We start from the raw sequence: 20,071 nt of genomic DNA on the forward strand, positions 1-20,071 counted from the left end.
CATAAACTGTTATTTTTGGGGTCAATCTAATGGCTTCATGACAATCCATTAGTCACTGACCACCTCTAGCTCAAACTACAGGGAAATACAATCCCCAGCATTTGAAGATCTATGCATCCATATGTACATGTCGATACAGTCAGCTTATGGAGAATGTATTCATAGAAGTTATCATGAAGCAATTAATGCGAGTTTGTATGATGCCTAGGAGTCAGTGAACATCTGGACTGTTAATGGAGTGTGTTATTCTAATGGTGCTAATATGTCTGAAGTGAGAGCAGGGCACTAATTGAACAGTGATAAAGATCTGATATGTGAGGTGCCACCACGATTCCTATCAGCAGGAATGTGCTTGAACTGCCCACACCATCATTTTGTGAAAATATTCTGGAAAAAAAAAAAAATTGGTAACACTAGAGCTGTGTGATTAATCAGAATAAAGTTTCAATTTCAGCTTCCACCGATTATGAAAAAAATAATAATCAAGATAAAATGATTATTTTGCAACCATTCCGCCCCTTTCCAGCTGTGCGCTTCCACTCTTCCATAAAAGCTCATTACTTTCGCTGAGAAACCATTGCAGTCAATAAACTGAAATGAAAGGTATGGGAATTTAGCACCAACCCCAATTAAACACACCTCAACCAGTAATTGAAAATCTTTCAATGGATTACTAGAAACTTTGAGGCAGGTGTGTTAGAGCAGATTGGAGCTAAACTCTGCAGGATGTTGGCCCTCCAGGAGTAGGTTTTTACACAACGGCCTAAACGAATGCCTACATTTAACCACTTCTCAATAATATACATTCCTGTAAATTTTGTTTGTGGTGGGTGTCTTAATTTGAATTTGCTGTATCTTTGAAGAGAACTTACTGACTGTCTTTAGAAAAGTTTTGATTGCATTTAAATTTTCATCTTACCTCTGTATAATGCCTATAATTAGTGTTTATAGTTACAGCACTGCTCATGTATGGGGCGACTGAGGTAACCTCTGTGTGTCTCTTTATCCATAACACCATATGTTTAATTTTATAAAAAATCAGTTCAGTATGTTGCCATAGACCACGGCTCTTTAATCCATGTTAATGGAGGTTCACAGACCTGCAGTTTAGCACCAGATTTCTCCAGTACACCTGCCTGGGTGTTTCGAGAAGTTGCAAAGACCTTGATTAGCTGATGTTTAACACTGGAATTCAATTCTGCATGTCTTTGGACCTCACTGGAGACCTCTGCCATATACATTAGAATTGTTTCAAAGCCACATTGCTGCCTAAACCTTAACTCTATTCTAATGTCAGATTTTTCTGAAACCGTTTCAACTGATTACATTTGTATTTTTTTTATTAGATTCATTTAACGAGTATTAATGAGTATTATTATAGTTGATGTCCCCCTGTCTTGTCCAATAAAGACATACAAGGCCAATATATATAATTATAATTATTATTATTATTATTGAAAAAGAATTATTGTAAGTATATCAAACCAATCAGGCCTCATTTCAAGTCTTTCAAGGCCAAGTGAATGCCTTATTTGTGATAAATCTGATCAGTATTCCCACCCAACAAAATGCTCAAATCACAGGAACAGTCATGAAACATTACTGCAGCTTAGATGCTAAGTACTTTTTCCAAGAATACTGTGAGTCGTATTGATATTACCGGTGCTATTATTAGCATTATTAACTTGTTTGGTGTGTTTTGATACTTTTTTATAAATATGCCAGATATTCTCCAAAATGTCTCCTTTTCTGCCTCAAGCAAGAAAGTCATAGTTTTAGAAAGACATGAGAATGTTTCTTTTTGTCTGAACTATCCCATTAAGAATTCAAGAGCAGATCATGCAGAACATGTGCTTTATGGGTTTAAATCAGTGCCTTTAACCCTTGTGGAGTAACCGTATTATGATCTCACGGTTCCTGCTCTCACCCTCTCCAGTCTGTCACCATCTAGTAAAAGAGATCTTAATCATACCAGAGCGTCTAACCATCCACCGGCAACGGCTAGCAGGTACTCATCTAAGGTTTGTGGCATGTGTCAGACATAAAGAGAGCAGCCCTGGGGTCCGCTAATGTCTTAATTCTCTTTTTCTGTCTGGCAGATGACGGGACAGAGACTAGGCACGACACTGGACCAGCCACAGACTCAAAGGAATATTGCTCACAGGACAAGGACATAGTGGAGGTGGTCCGTACAGAATACGTGTACACAAGACCTCCTCCCTGGTCTGATGTATTGCCCACCATCCACGTCATCACTCCGACATACAGCCGCCCCGTGCAGAAGGCCGAGCTAACACGATTGGCTAACACCTTCCTCCATGTGCCCAACCTGCACTGGATTCTGGTCGAGGACTCTCAGAGGAGAACTCCACTGGTCACGAGGCTTCTGAGGGAAACGGGGCTGAATTACACACACCTCAATGTGGAGACCCCACGGAACTACAAGCTGCGAGGGGACACGAGAGATCCCAGGATTCCACGTGGCACCATGCAGAGAAACCTGGCTCTGAGATGGCTACGGGAGACCTTCAAATCCAACAGCAGCCAGGCAGGAATCGTCTACTTTGCTGATGACGATAATACATACAGCTTGGAGCTGTTTGAGGAGGTGAGTTAAGACTTGAGGCATAACAATCATCTCCATCTGAAATGATGCACAAATTGTGTACTGTAACATTAATTAATGGGTAAGTGACTGCACTTGTAAAGAGTTTAACTTCATTGATTGTTAAGTAATAAGCAATGTTTGAGCGCTTCAACTGCATGATCATGTGACTTCAGTCACTATTTCGTCACCGATTACTCACTCTTGTTATTCTGTGGAGAATACAAGAAGATATCATGAAGAATGTGTCAGCAGTTTTTGTCTATATGATAAATATCAATGGGACTCAAACCCCCAAAAAAGACATTAAACGTTGCATGAAAATAATTGAAACGATTCTAGTGGTATTCCTAGTCTTTTGAAGCAAAATGGGTTCAGTTCGATTTACAGATTGATATTTAATTAAATCAAAACATTGATCAATGCGCTGACATTACTCATATAGACAAAAAAGCTGAAGCAATCGTCAAAATATCGTATGTTTCACAGAAGAAAGAAAATCATGCAGGTATGACCAGGCTTAATAAGTCACACAGGTTTGGAACAACATAATAAAACAAGAAAGTCAAACAAGTTTGTAAATAATGACATCATTTTTACATTTGTGTAAATATTACTTGGATCTTATAATGCTACAGGTCCATAAATACCTGTTAGGACTTGTATCACTTGAAACGCCTTTCAAATCCCCTAAATTTTGATGCCCTGCTGTGAAAAGAAAAATCATTGATGGTGGGTGGTAAAAAAATTAAATTAAATAAAAAATTAGGCACCTACTTCAGAAACACTAGCAACAGAAGACAAAAGCTGCCATTTCTGTTGATAATTGTGGGTTGTACAAATGTACAAGATTAGTATTCATACTTAAAATACTTTAAATCGCATGCTTCTTTCCATGGACGTTGTAAAATGCAGATTTTCAACTCACTCATTTTTCTTTGTTAGTCAGGTTTGGTCTTAAATAATATGCATATAGTACAATAACATTTGTTTAGATTTAACACTGTTGATCTATGGAGTCATATGTTTCATTACATTTTAATTCTCTTATTAATTTTAATGTGGTAAACTCCTTCCTAACTCAAGCTTTCATTGAAGTTATTGGATCTTTTTTTATTGCATATTTATATTTTTAAATAAATTAGTTTGTGATCAAGCTATAATTAGCAGACCCTCACAGTACCAACGCAGATCCCCTATAGTCTGTGAACTTTGTTGATAATACATTCTTTAAATATGAAATATTTTTATAGAAATTATTTTAAATTTGTGTGTGTGTGTGTGTGTGTGTGTATATATATATATATATATATATATATATATATATATATATATATATATATATATATATATAGTAGCAATCTTCCCAAGATAAACTAGTTTCAACCCAACTCTGGGCTTTCATTTTCCCTTAACATTTCCCTTCTTGCTTAGAAGAGCCATAGCAGTGTGTTTGGCTAAAATCACTGACCCACAATGAGAAAACCTCACACAGAAGATATCGTAATACCTTTTACTTCTTGAAATTAAGATATAGAATAGTTCCTGAATTATGCATTTGGCCTTGTTTAAAACAACCATGCCTGCCAGGGTGAATTAATTATTAAGCTCTTATTTAAAAATGCTTAGACAGGCACTCTGAATGACAGGGTTTATTTACAGATGCTGTATATGTTTTTTTTTCACCACTGTTCTCCTGGCTTACCTTTCCACTATTGACTTTGCAGTAAGTGCTCTGACCTCAAGGGACACAGGCCACTTCCCCCTCTCCTCTGTGACTACTTCGGCTTGACAGAATCACTTCAACGTCAATTCTGAATAATGAGTCATCTGTATGTACGTCTAGGTCAGGCTTCCTCCAAAAAAAATGTGGATGAGAAAAAAAATCAACTGTACAAAAATAAAGCAGAACATACAATGCAGTTATAAAAAGCATAGTGATGGGTGACTGAACAGAACCCAACAAAATGTTACATTATAGAAGACAATGCCACTACATCACTGTTATGCTTCCGAATGGTTCACAAATCACTGGAGTAGGTCAAACTGGTGGAAAGACTGAATTAATTACGAACTAAATGCACACAATGCAAACCATGATCTAAATGACATTCATTTGAATTAATTGCCCATGCATTGGACTCTTTGCTAGAATATAATTATAATTTTATAAAGACTCATTTCTAGTGCGTGACAAAGTAAAATATTATAAACCCCGATTTTATTTTGACACATAAATAATTGGCTTCTATGCTGTTACTGTATTGATGTCGATATAGATTATTTAAACATTTTATCTGTTAACCGTGGTATTTCTAGTAAAACAAAAAATAATAATAAAAATATAAGTAAATGTTAGATGTATACACCTAAAGAGAAATATTTTCAATCAATAAATGTATATTTACTGGTATAGTGCTTTTTACAATATAAAATATTAATATATAATATAAAAAAATGCTTTGAATTCACATTAAGTTAATGCTGCTGACAGCCAGAAAACAAAATGCATTCTTCATATAATGTAGCACCCCCTTGTCCCTAACACTTGAAAACACCTGTGCTAATATAAACATAATATTATAATCTAGTTTGCTTGTTGAAAGTAAAATGTAAATGTTGTTCCATAACCCCGGGACTGCATAAATGTCAGATAGAGAAAACAAAAACAATTTTAAATGAACTGCTTCTCAAGTTAAGTCCACTTCACAGCACCATCAATAGGTTCTCTCCTTTTCTTCCATTCAAAATTCAGCATGAAGCACTTTAATTGAGAGGCAAAAAGCAGAAAACATCCGCTCATTATGCTAAACTAGGGCAGCCTAGCTTCAGGAGCCCTCCCCAATGACAGCTAGTTTAGAAAAGATTAATGTCATCCTGAATCTGCAACGAGCATGCATCCTTTTTAACACTTTCCCCATTCCTGTTGTTTTTGTTTCCATCAACAGTTACAGAAAATGTCCATCTCTTTCATTAATGAAAAATGGCAGTGGCACAATATAATATTAGTCACTGCGGAAGTAATCAGATTGAGGGTGACATTTCGGCCAGGACTGTTCTCTTAATTCCTGATATGGTGGGAAAGGTTCACAGTCAATTACTTGGGCTAGATTTGGATCAATGTGGACAACCAGTAACAGTTCAGTCAACAAAACCATCCTTTACATTTAGCTGAGTCTTAATCAGTTTATTTTTACAAACACAGTGAGCGAGTGGTTTTCGTAAATGAGAAAGAAGCCCAGTGTTCCTTTCCATTTACAGTCCTTTTGTGTTTTTTTGCAAAACCTTCCCCTGGATACAGTGGGCGATGCATTATGGGTATAAAGACAACTGCTTCACTCGCCCGCTCTAGCCTTCAATATTCATTAGGCAGTTTCCTTTTATGATGTGGACCACTTGCGCTGGGCGGCACACACAAAGCATTTGGAGGAGTGTAGGGAGCGTTTGAAGCAGGAAGATTAAAGGAGAATCTGTCTCTCTTTCTCTTTCTCACATGTTCTCTGTCTTTCACTGGCTTGCTTCGGATTGCTATTCACCTCCCGTGACCTGCTCGGGATGAATCCTCCAGTTAAGATCTATTTGTTTGTAGGTCTGAGTCTCCACACTGTCCAAAACATGATCATAGTGGGGTCTCATCAGGCCTGTGCTGTCACTTTGAGGAAGAACACTATAAACAGCAGGTGAAATGATATGGACACGATGAAGGCATGATTGAAAATTTGTGGCATGCAGTGTTAATTTCGTTGACTAAATATTTTCGTCATTATTTTCGTCACGAATATATTTTTGCCGACGAAAACAAAACGAAAACTAAAATAGAAGGCACTGATGGAGACTAAAACTATGACTAAATTGATTGACATTATCGTCAACGAATAAAGGACGAGACGAAAATAGACTGTGACGAAAATCAAATCAGCAGACGGGAGAGATGCGAGGAATGAGCAAAAGAACCGGCAAAACAGAACAGACTGCATGAGAGAAGAGAACCAATCAGAGCCTGACTTATTGAGACGTGAAGCGAAGGTTTTCAGTTTTATGAGCTCCCGGGAAGTCGGCATTCGAAGAGGTGATAGCAAGGGCGTAACTTTGGGTCTACCATTGGGGGGGTTACACTCGCTGGCATATGAATAATTTTCTTGTGTAAAAGGTAACATGCTAATTTACACTACAGATTATTTAAAATATGATACTATCTTTCTTGCTGGCAAATGAAATTAATAAAGAAAACGAACAAAAGTATTCATTCTGAATATTTCATATAATTTTAATCTGAATGATGTTATGATATTAAGGGGGTTATATTAGTTGGATCTGATTTTTGGGGGGGTCATGACCCCCGTAACCCCCCTGCAAATTACGCGCCTGGGTGATAGGGACTTTAAGCAACAGCCTCTGGTGGAACGGCAACGCCATTCTGGCGTTGTATTGCGCCTGCGCGAATTTAACTGCTACTTTCTGACGTTCTAATTTAATGGTCTACTACGGGAGAACAGCTGATTTGCCAGAGTCGCTACAAAGTGAGAGGTTAGGTAAATAAATGTTATGTTTTTAGACTTATTTACATCATACAATATTAAAAACTCCTCTTCTGACAAAAGATTGTCATTTAACGCCAAAAGCAATCCTTCTCTTGCTTTTTTAAATTAGGCCTATATATTTTTAGATCTCAATAAATGAATTAATGCTGTGTTGCGCTGTTCTGTTTTACCGTTGCTTAGTGACTTTTACGTTCTTGGCTACAGCGGTGTGACGGCAAACTTCTGGTCGCTGTAGCCGTTCCATTCGCAGCTGTTGCTTAAAGTCCCTACTGTCTAAAAGAGCGACAAAATGTCCACAGCTCACTTCACGTTTGACGACGAACAAAACAAAACAAAGTGCAAAGCACGCAGAGCGCTCATTCGTGGCAAGAACACAACCAATTTGAAAAGACATTTACAGACGAGCCACCCGGACATTTTCTGAAATGTAATTTTACAACGATGTTCTTTTGTTTATTGAGCTAAGCAAAATTGGAATAGTGCAGTGCGTAGATGTTGTAGCATTAAATATTACGAACTGAAAAGTACTGTAAAATAGCCCCTTCTTCAAATTAGATGCGAGCACAATACTAATACGTAATATCATGATAAATACATTTGATTAATACTAATGTTTAGTATATTTTATAATGTTCTACTTGTTGACAATATCACAAATATTTCTATATTAGTCATGTGAAACATGAATGTTCACATCCTATCATTATACATACAAATCTAGCAATATTGTAGTATTTAAAACATACAATATTGCTAGACAAATGAATACCTTATAAAATCTTGTTACTTTTTTTATCCACCTAGCTGCCAACTTATTAAATATTTACTTTAAATGTATGCACTTATTGTTCAGCTCAGCTGTAAGCTTTAAGGTCCTGGACCTAACGTTATTTTTCTTTTATTGATGGTCAATTGGCAGCTAGTTATTGTTTACATTATCATGACAGTGTTTGTTGCTGCATGAAAGCTTTTGAATCGAAATAAAGACACAGTTGTGTTGAAATAAAGTTGAATTTGTGTTTTATATATTTTGGTTAAGTTTGTTTCCTATACCAGCTGTAAAAAAATTGTCTAGTAAATCTGTTATTGATTTTAGTCTTATTTTAGTGGACTAAAATACCAAGCAATTTTAGTCGACTAAAATACCAAGCAATTTTAGTGGACTAAAATACCAAGCAATTTTAGTCGACTAAAATAAGACTAAAATTAAAACAAATCAGATGACTAAAACTTGACTAAAACTAAAAAGAATTATAGTCAAAAGACTAAGACTAAAACTAAATTAATATTTCGTGTCAAAATTAACACTGGTGGCATGTTTGTACAGCAGGGCTAAAACCTCTGGGTCCAAGGCCCTTTTGATTTTATTTCAGTCCAAGACACAAAAAAGAAACAAAATGCACCACGGCAACCTTCCTGAACAACTGTGCTTATGTCCCTAAATATGGTGGCATTTTTGATTCATGACATCAATTAATTAATTTAAAGGATCATGAAACCCCAGACTACATTTTTTGTGATATTTTAGCAGAGGTGTTTGTGTTGCACATCATAGAAGACAATGTTAGCATCCGGTAATTTTAGCTTCTGGAGAAAACTGGTTAATTTTAAGCTTTTTTACGCTATTTTCATTTAACGGGTTTAAAATCTACATTGTGTTGAAGTCACAAATTGTGACATGGCAACGGACTATAGTACATTGATGACGTGTCAGTGTTTATTAAATTATTCATGAAACTGCATGTTCTTATCCTATGAGAAGACATGGAGTTAATTGGTATTAACTAAAGTTCGGGGGAAGGGGCACGCCTCAAACAATCACCTGACTTCTAACAACCTCCATATATTTCAGGCCACGCCACACCGCACTGCTAGTCTCGTTCTCTCGATCCCACCCTTCCCTCCCTTCTCATCCATTTAGCCAACCTTCTCCCACATTATATCTCTATCAGGTTATATCGGGGGGTCCTCATTGTCTGGCCTAAATATATGCTAGTGCCATCAATTCAAGATGCCCTGATCAACCTGACCATCATCCCATTCCCTCAACCCCTTCATCCTCTTCCTACTCTTCCCCGGTTTCTTAGCTTGTGAAATCTTGCTTAATTATTCATAACAGCATGTGTTTCAGACTAGGAGATAACGTTCATGGATCGAAGTAGAGTGTTTGTTTTTGCTTTGTAATAAGAGTTCAGCACAAATGCAATTCATTCACTTGGTGAGCATAACCGTTTTTACAGCTCTGTCACACAACCCATCGAAATATAAATGCCACAGAATAAGCCTTAAATGTTCTCAGAGGTGCAACAGTGTGTTCATATATATGTTTTTGATGCAGAGTGCAAATGGCTTTGAATGTATTTGTGTTTGTAATGCAAAATGAAACTGTCTGAAACCGGAGCTGTATATGTGTTGTCTGTCTCCCCTCTTCCCCCTCCTCTGCTCCGCTGCACACCACACCAACTTTTTTAGCAGTTTTAAAACTGTGGTGAGAACTAACCAGGGATGAAATGGGACGGGGTTCATTACCCTTAAAACAAAGTTTAACCAGGACAAGTAACACATTTAAAACTACCTTTTAAAAGTACGGTATGAATTACTAGTGTCACCTAGCAGAATTACTATTTTATTTGGGGATTAAAAAATACTCCTCTTTCTTTTCTGCAGATGCGATCGACTCGTAAAGTATCAGTGTGGCCTGTAGCATTTGTTGGAGGTTTACGATACGAGTCTCCAAAGGTCAATGCAGCAGGAAAAGTGTACGGGTGGAAAACAGTATTCGACCCTCACCGGCCCTTTGCCATTGACATGGCGGGGTTTGCGATCAACCTGCGACTCATTCTGTTTAAGCCTCAGGCCTACTTCAAGTTACGAGGGGTGAAGGGAGGCTACCAGGAGAGCAGTCTTCTCAGAGAGCTGGTCACTCTCAGTGACCTGGAACCCAAAGCGGCCAACTGCACTAAGGTGAGGAAACATTGTTCTGACTATGCCATTAATAACTCCTCATTATGTCCTTCCGACCCATGTGCAGTTTTTCAAAATTGATCTTTTTATAAAAATAAAATCTCATTCATGCCTTTCTGGGCTTTTGCGGAACATCGGGAGTAGGCTAAATTCAGGGTGACAAAAAATTTAAATTAAATTATTTGGTTCCATAAAGCAAATTTAACATGGGCCTAGATCAAGCGAAGTCACTGTGGCAACTTATGTTGGAAAACTGACCTCTAAACAGGTTAACTGTCAGACAAAGTGGAGTTCCTCTAACTCTGACCAATAGGAACCCAATGATGATATTACCACTATATACATATACATACTGCCTATTTAAATTAAGTTTGCGGAACAGATCATTAGAACATATAAACATATATTTGCTCTTTAAAGCATTTAAAATAACTATATTAAAAGTTAAAATCAATGAATTCAAAATGAAAATAAATAATGAAGAAAATTGCTATATTTTAACTGCTCTAAGAAACTCAGACTAACTTATTTGAGCTTAGTAATATGTATTGTACTAGCTTACATTTGATTTATCTGTTACAATAGTCCATTTACAGTTACTGCTATCATAAAAATACAATCATATATATATATATATATATATATATATATATATATATATATATATATTAATGCTGTCAAAATTAGCGCGTTAACGCATTCGATTAATTTGAAATATTTAACGCGTTAAAAAAAAATAACGCAATTAACGCGGTTGCAGTTTTTTTTATTTCCAGTTGTGGCCTATGTGTGTTCAACATGCAAAGAAATATGGATAAGACCAAGGAAGGACTTTTAGACGGAAAGTTTCAGTATAAAACTCTGCCGGATTACTCTTCAGTCTGCCACAAGAAACATTACTCTTCATTCAGTCTGCCACAAGAAACAGCAACATTAAAATCATGAACTCAAATGTCATTGTTTAAAAAAAAAAAAACAATGACTGTAACAGTGCGTAAATCAGACCTTTCTGTAACGCTAACGTTAATAAGCTTAAACGAAAATAAAGAAATAATTGTGTAGCGGAGTATTTTTTGTACACAGTGCCGCGAACTGTCAATCACTCCTGTACGCGTGCATCACTGTCCTCCTCGCAGCTGCAGCAACTTGCGCTCTCTCTCTTCATCAAGCTTTAAAACAAAAAGGGGACAAAAAGATCATATTGTCTTTGTGCATAGGCTATAGATTAATTAGATAAATGAATATCTAAATTTGTGCCTTGCTGTCTACGGTATTTAGAACTTAGAAAAAAGATGCTGCAGCCAATGAACAGCCAGCGGGGGCTGCAGGACGACTCAACCCCCGCAGACAGTTTTTAATGTTTATCAGACAATAAATACTCAAGATTTTGCTTTAGTATAACTCACAACGAGTTTCACACACCTTCTCCGGCCACGTTGAGTTGTTGACACTTAACAGTGGGAAAAGCGACACATGCGCTATTCACTTGTATAACTTAAGGGTGAATGGGTAATGTAGTTTCTGCTCTGGGTGGGATGAATTAGGAAGCTTGCATTGTGAAGGGCGCTCTGAAAATCGGCAAAAAGATTAAAACCTCTATTAAAAAAGATGTCCAAATGAGCGTACCGGTACCCTACAAGCACGTTCTGGGCGCACGGAGAGGTGGCGGTAAGCTCAAGAGCTATATTTGGAAGTGGCGGTACTGAGTACCAGTGCATACCGGCCCACTTAAAGCACTGGCAATGACTATACTTTGGAATTTTTTTGCAGTCCACTTAGAATTCAACATGGAAATCATTTTAGTTTTTTATTGGCATTGATTGTTTTGAAATTCAAATGGTACTTACATGCCTGTGTTTTTATTTCTGTAATAAATATGGCTTTCAAGCCAACAGTTAATTTGGAGGATATTGATGGTTTATTGCAGGTATGTTGTTTACATGAGAAAATCTGTGTTACAAGTTAAACAAAAATTCCAATAAACAATCATATTTTGAATTTAAATAGTTTCTTTGTCTTGAGTTTACATTAATTATTTACATTTTACATTTACATATCCAAAAAGTTTCAGTCTTTTAATTGCGATTAATCACGATTAATCGCGATTAATTTTAAAAAATTGTGCGATTAATTAGTTAATTTTTTTTAATCGATTGACAGCACTAATATATATATATATAAATCTTGTATTTATATGTATATGTATGTATGTGTGTGTGTGTGTGTGTGTGTATCTGTATGTATGTAGGATTAAAATTCTACAAAAGATGTATTTAATGTCCAACCACAAATATTTAAGAAAAATTTATATTTTGCTTCTATTCTATTGCGCTCTGTCTGTTTAGTGTGCATGCGTTTAGCAGCGCTCGTTCACTCGCGTCAGCCTCGCCCACTCCTGCCAGTAAAATGGATATGTTTGCATGACTTTTTGACATTTTCAGCTGAAAAAATATACCTGTGACATGTCAGTTATGGACTGAGGAAAACTCAACTTCTCTAAAGCATTAAACAGCACAGATATATTTACTGTTTGCGATGGTGGATGATCATGATCGACATTTAAGGGCTGCTTAAGAATAAACTTGCACAAATTAGAGATTGTGTGAACTTAATTTGTCTTTTATGGAACAGCTTTAACACCGATTGATTTGTTAAGTTATTTCAAGTCAGTTTTTGGACGTTAATCCTCACTTTTCCTCGGGTCTCGTGGTTTTGTGATGCAATCACACAGCAGCAGTGATGAGAGAACGTGCTTGTAAAACAGTTCAGAGAGGAGAAATCAATCTACATATACAATATTAGTCACAGATTTTTGGTCACTTTCTAAACAGCAAAAGTATAGTGCATCCACTAGTTTTTATATGAAAATGAATAAGTTTTTACATATGCAAATAAGTTAGGAGCAATGCATCGCAATATAGCCTAAATGGCAACTTGTAGCCGATACATCAGTTTAAAAAGAGTGCATCACATCGTTAACTTTTTATGCCGATGCACCAAGAGAATCGGGGAATCATCCCTAATAGTTACACATCAGATGTTTTTCCCCAGCTGCTCCCCAAACGTTCACTTAAGACATAACTCATGTCTCACTCAAGTTTGCATGAATACACGCCAAGACTGTGTGTATCTGGCTGCTTATGAATGAGTCTTTCACTGTACTTCTGGTGTGTCAGTCAGTGCAAGTAACGCATTGAGATCTCTTTTATGGCTTATTATGATTATTACTACTTTTAACATCAAGCACATCCTGCACTTTATTTACTCATTCATGCATGTTCTTTTCATAAAAAAAGGAACGTCAGATGCAAGTGCTTTGCTTCCAAGGGACATATAACACTTTTTATTTATACTGTATATAAGAGTTATTAAGCCTACAATATAATACATATTATTGCAATGTTTTATGTTTATTTCAATATTTTTTTAAACATCTTACCTATTCTTTTTTTAATTCTTTTTTTTTTTTTTTTTGCATTGAAGCAGACTTGTTCATAGCATTGCACTTAATGAATGATAGAAATTCATCAACCGTAAGCACCAGCATCAAGATCACTATCCTAAACCAAATTATTTTGACATATATATGTGTGTGTGTGTGTGTGTATATATATATATATATATATATATATATATATATATATATATTAGGGGTGTAACGATACGCGTATTCGTATTGAACCGTTCGGTACGACGCTTTCGGTTCGGTACGCGGTACGCATTATGTATACCGAACGGTTCGTTGGAGTAATTAATTATATTTGAAAAAAAAAAAAAAAAGAGAGAGAAAGAAATATAATGATATGCGTTCAACAAGGTAGCCCAATAACCCAAACAACGTAACAGGCAACGCCCCTGACACTCCCGAAGAAGAAAAAAACACCATCTTATATGTTTATGTTAGGCTACTCAGCCGGCGCTCGCTCACTCAGTACGCGCTGAAGGCTCGTTGCAAAATAGCCAATGTGTTTAACAGACTAGAAATGAGAAGATCCCCCAATAACCAACAGGTCTGGTGTTTGGGTGCACTTTGGATTCCCTTTAAGCTATAATGGTGATGGCAAGAGAGTGGTGGATAAAAAAACAACGGTATGTCGCATCTGCAACATGACAGGGTACACCAGCGGGATTACAAAAAAAAAAAAAAAAAAAAAAACCAGCGGGAATATCTGGGATATATGCGTCAGTACTATCTGGGAAAAGACGAAAAAAAGGAGAAACATGCACGAAGCAAACTATCCCTGCAGCATTTAGACACTATAGCTTACAGGGAATCCAACCCAAACACCAGACCTGTTGGTTATTTTAGGATCTTATATTTCTGGTCTGTTAAATGCACTAGACATTTTGCAACGAGCCTTCAGCACGTGCTGAGTGAGCGAGCGCCTTAGGGGCCGTTCACATATCGTGCCTAAAAACGCATGGAAAACGCTAAGCGCGTCTTTCTCCTCCTTTCCAAAGCGCTCGGGCAGAAGCGCTCATGAGGCGTCTGTCTTTGCTAAGCAACAATGACGTGCTCTCTCCATGAGACGCGGAAATTTCAGCGAAGGATAAATGGATTTGCAGCTCTAAAAATCGCTTGCAGTAGCTCTGCTACTGAATTTATTTCAAAATTGCAATCCATATACAACTATGATCAGCTGTTCCTTCATCTTGGCTGAGCTCTCAACGTTGTTACGGGAAAGGATGAAGCTGATTGGTTGGTTCTTGTCACATGACCCGCGGTGCGCTTGCGGCATTCTGAAAAGTTGAGATGTTTTTACATTTTGCTGTATCTAAAACGTATCGAACCGAACCGAACCGAACCGTGACATCAGTGTATCGTATCGAACCGAACCGTGAATTTTGTGAACCGTTACACCCCTAATATATATATATATATTGCAATTAATTCAAATTTCACATTTTTATGGCTATAACTACTTTACTTTATCTTATAAATTATGCAACTTTATCTTGGTATTCACAGGCGAGGTCACAATAGAGAAGAGCATCACAACTTCTGTTTCATGCCGATTTTAAGATTCAGTTGTCACAGTGGTTGCACCAAGGATAAGTCTGAGAAGAATCTAGTTGCAGCAGTAAAAAATTTTATTAACAATAACTCAAATTAGTAATCACTCAACAGAGAGATCAAGACACAGGAACAGAACAACCACTTGAATCTGATGTAAGAATGGAACTGGGAACTCATAAAAGCAAAGCAAAACATAAACCTGATATAAATTGTATATATGATATTTCACCTTAAACATGTTTTATCATATACAACGAAAGAGTAAGAAAACCTGTCTTTGTAAAGAAAGGCTGTACAGGAATGGTTGTGGAAAGCCCTTATACTAAGGTGGCTTGGGCATGTTTTATGCAAATGCCTTAACTCGAGCCTGCAGTCGACTCTTTTAGAATATTCCAAATTCATTACCATTACAGTAAGGTTAAGAACAAATGCATGAGTTGTAAAGTAGCTGGAAAGTTGAAATTATCCATCTTGCACGCACACACACACACAGTTGTTTTTTATTGAATCAGACCAAATGTTTTTCTAATAGTCTTTTGGAACAATATGTATAGTTTTTTTTTTTTTTATGTATAGTTGAACTACTCATTTAATACATGAAGCCAAGTCTCTCCCCATCTCCTAAAAAACACCAAACTGTATTAAAAATAAATAAATAAATTGTATCACAGTGTCTCATTCTCTCTGTACTAGCTCATATTTTCTGTGCTATTCTGGAATAATTTGCTGCAGCACTTCTCATGTTACTGACTCACCAGGATGAATCACTTCTGTTGTGGCATTCATAATTTTGAATAAAAAAAAAAATTAAAATGCACGATATAATGGCACACAAGTTTGAATGTCCATATGAGAACTGTCTGTATATGCACATAGAAAAAAGAACTGGCTGTTTGATGTTTTAATTGGTGATTTGTGAAAGGACTGGCTAATTGATGGTTTAATTGATGTTACTGAGCTCAGGGATGCATTAAGACAAGACTAAATCAGGATTTAACCATTTAGAGAGAACCACTTCCTTTTCTCGGTGTCTGTTTACCCCAAAGAATAGAACATGTGCACAAGAGATTCCATGAACTGCATTCCACCGGAACAACTCAACAGATGCATCATTATTTCAAGTGACTGTTAACCTCCAATAGCAGCCCAAGTGAAAGTAGGGACTCCAGACCCATCTCAACACTATTAGAAATTATTCAGTAGGCAATGAGCAGAATGACAGTGGTTTCTGAAAAACAGCAACAAGGGAGATGAAAGAGAAAAGAGGAGTCAGACAGTGTTTCTACATCTGGACAACAAATTCCAGGATGTGTACTTCATTTTTTGTGCTGATTACTTAATGGCATAAATAGGTAGAGTTAAATATAATGCACACTGTCTCTTTTATCTCACTGCCATACCAAGAGACACATCAAACACACACTCAATAGAAATGATGTAATGGAGATGTTCCACACTCCATATGGATCACCATGCTAAATTTGGCATGTACTGTGGATGGTACACTGCTGCGGAGGAGAAACTTTATATCTGTGAGTGTTTGTGAGCACTACCGTGTAGGAGGCGGCTAACAGCAGATGATAGGACAGGGAGTGAGCTTACAGATATATAGAACACTCTGTGCAAAAAAAAAAAAAACGATTCTAAAAACAAAACTCAACTAAAAGAACGACTTTAAAGTTGAGTCAATAACAAAGAAAAGTGTTCAAGAACAGAAAAACAAAACAAGCACAGGGAACAGGAAACTAAGCAACATAAATGTCCGAAACATAAAACGAAGGCACAAAGACAGGCACTACTTAAAACTGTTTATGTTGGTTTTATATGGTTTAAATTTAGTATGGTTTTGAATTATTATATATGTATACACGCTGGCCACTGTATTAGATACACCTGGAAACATTCTTCTGAGATATTGGTCCATATTGCTGCATTTAAACAATTCTCAGTTGGTACTAAGGGGCCCAAAGTTTGCCAAGAAAATATCCCCAACACCATAACACCACCACCACCAGCCTGAATCGTTGAGACAAGGCAGGATGGATCCGTGCTTTCATGTTGTTTACCCCAAATTCTGACCCTACCATCTGAATGTCGCAGCAGAAATTGAAGCTCATCAGACCAGAAAACCTTTATATTGTTCGATTTTGGTGATCCCCTTACAAATGGTGGCATCGGTTTCCTGTTCTTCGCTGACAGAAATTGCACCCAGTGTGGTGATCTGCTGCTGTAGCCCATCTGCTTCATGGTTCGAACATGTTGTGCATTCAGCAATGCTCTTCTGCATACCTTGATTGTAACAAGTAATTATTTGAGTTACTGTTCATTATCTATCAGCTCAAACTAGTCTGGCCATTTTCCTCTGGCTTCCGGCATCAACCAGGCATTTTTGCTCACAGAACTGCCACTCATTGGATTTTATTTATTTCTCTTTTTTGCACAATTCTCTGTAAACCCTAGAGATGGTTGTGTGTGAAAATCCCAGTAGATCAGCAGTTTGTGAAATACTCCCAACAACCATGCCACATTCAAAGAGTATTAAATCCATGCTTTTGACAGCAGATTGTCTTGACCATGTCTACATGCATAAATGCAATAAGTTCTTGTCATATGATTGGCTGATTAGATAATTGCATTAACAGTTGACCACGTGTACTTAATTAAGAGGCCGGTGAGTGTATATTGTGTTTTAATTAATACAGAAATATAAAACATGCTTATCATAGATGGTGCATGGATTGCAATTTTAATGTATTTTAAAATAAATAAACATAAATAGATCCAGACTCATTTTTATTTACATGATGTCATTTACCCAGCTAAGAAAAACTGTCCATCATCACAAAATTTAATTTCCCTCTCTCCACTAATAAAATGTTTGTGGTTTTTTAAATTACAGATTCTTGTGTGGCACACACGAACAGAAAAACCTGTCCTGGTGAACGAAGGAAAGAAAGGCTTTACAGACCCAAACGTGGAGATCTGACACCTGCTTCAGTGTTGGTAATAAAATTGAAAAAAAAAAGAAAAAGCAATCTGTTCAGACTTAATCATCTTGGGTGTCAATGAGCAAATATGGGGTCATTGTAGGACATGAACCATGTGTTTAAAATGCATCTACCCTTCTAAGTGACAGAAGTGTGGCTTTGTACACTGAACATTCTTCTTACTTTGTGTTGCAGGGATGCCCCCAGAAGGACCCAAAAGGGGATGGCAGGGAAATATTACCCAATACCAGATTTTTGAACAGTTTGGATGCTTATTCCTATAAACCACACCTAAACAAGCTCAACAATATGGACCTATTATTCTAAAGCACAGATTAGTCTTTTTTTTTTAAGGCAATATCATCAGTATTTTGCAAGAACAAAACCAGAGGGCACTAGACAGAAAGGAAATTAAGTATATTGATGAAGGAACATGTGAGAACTGCTAAAACTCCTCACTTCCATGGATTTATAAACTCTGGCTGAAGAGGAGACACAAAAAATGGCCACAACAGTCTCAAATACTGACCAAGAGCGAACTGTTATCCATCTATGAACCCATCTATGATGTTCCTTCATGTCTAATGGATTGATACTTAAACATAAAGAAGGGAATGTCTTCTTTTTACATAATGTGTATTTTAAGTTTGTTTTTGTTGTTTACATTACTGTCTTGCTAGCACAGCACTACTGATATTTTGCCTTCAAATTCAGCGTCACTTTGCAGTATTAAATCAGTTCTATCATATACCAGGGCTAGATGCTATACTGGATTTAGTGATTACGAAGTTGTAACAAGGTTCTCATGACTAAGACCTAAATGATATGAATAGCACTCAAATTTGTTCCTGTGCGTCCATTGTTCCTGTTAGGACATGCGTTGTAAATATAATTTAAAGATGAACAATCAGAGACTTTAAAATAAAGTGGTCTAGCATTCAACAGAACAAACAATGTAACTTCTGTGTTTGTTACTGTATCAGTTTAAAGTAAGAATCCATAGTTTACTATTACAACTTCCATAAAACTTCACACGTTCACAGTAGTTAAACCAAAGGAGATAAAACTGATGTGTAGGGTTTTACAATGTTAGTATTCAGTATTAATTGGGCTAGCCTCCGAGAGCAGCACAGAGCTCACCTTAGTAAATATTCAGATGTATTTATGTCAAACCGAAGCTTTGGGCTTTGTAGTGGGGATCTGTCATGAAGACATGTTGCTGTACTAATGAAGCTAATACCGAGACACCTGGGAATCTCGAGTGAACAGAATGTCTTTGCATAAAACTGTGAGCATGTGAATATTAAAGGCACATCAATGAAACTGCATGTGCAAAAAATCTTAACCTGTACTAATTTTACGATAAATCTGGCGTGATTAGCATTAGACAAAATTTGTGGATCTCTTTAAGCTGCCTTTTCACTGCTTACGTCAGATTATAAACCCAAATTTTTTCACAATGATCCGATCCTCTGTGGACAATAGCGTTGTTAAAAATGAGGTTCTCCATTGGGACCTTAAGTGATACCATTGGCTTAAAGAACTTTTAATGGGTACTCTCTTTAGCACCGGATTACAATTACTACTAAATCATGTTATATGTAATTTGAAGTCTGTTTTTGATATCCTACACAAAAGCATAGCAAACAGATTAATTTTATCCTTTTATTAAATGATGACTTTGCTAATTTTCAACCAAGTTTGCATTATTACAGTGTTATAATGTAGTAGCTATAGGAATGGTCAATCATCAAATGACATATTTTTCACCATTTGACAGATATTTCCTGAGAAATAATTGGGGATATCTCAGTGCGGGTAACATGTAGAAGTAGTACAAATCATACAACATTGTAACAATATAAAGCTGGTTGAAAATTGCGTAAGTTGAAAGAATGTAAACTATCGATTCTGTAGAATAGGCGTTAATAATAAATAAACATAATTACTTACAGTG

The 20,071-nt window shown here is 36.6% G+C and overlaps 1 protein-coding gene across 4 annotated transcripts in view; it reads left to right on the forward strand.

The window, feature by feature from the left end:
- The window catches only part of LOC113061678 (galactosylgalactosylxylosylprotein 3-beta-glucuronosyltransferase 1-like), a 90,398-nt gene extending 70,327 nt beyond the window's left edge, over window positions 1-20,071 (forward strand). For 3 of the 4 annotated variants that reach the window (XM_026230997.1, XM_026230996.1, XM_026230998.1), the window contains 5 exons: window positions 1,937-2,008; window positions 2,100-2,608; window positions 9,814-10,110; window positions 18,027-18,130; window positions 18,310-20,071. In XM_026230997.1, the coding sequence (XP_026086782.1) occupies window positions 1,937-2,008; window positions 2,100-2,608; window positions 9,814-10,110; window positions 18,027-18,113 (965 nt within the window). In that variant the 3' untranslated portion in view covers window positions 18,114-18,130; window positions 18,310-20,071. The remainder of the gene's footprint in view (window positions 1-1,936; window positions 2,009-2,099; window positions 2,609-9,813; window positions 10,111-18,026; window positions 18,131-18,309) is intronic. The other variant, XM_026231000.1, reaches the window with a different exon arrangement.

Source organism: Carassius auratus, chromosome 43 (assembly GCF_003368295.1).
Source record: "Carassius auratus strain Wakin chromosome 43, ASM336829v1, whole genome shotgun sequence".
Taxonomy (NCBI): Eukaryota; Metazoa; Chordata; class Actinopteri; order Cypriniformes; family Cyprinidae; genus Carassius; species Carassius auratus.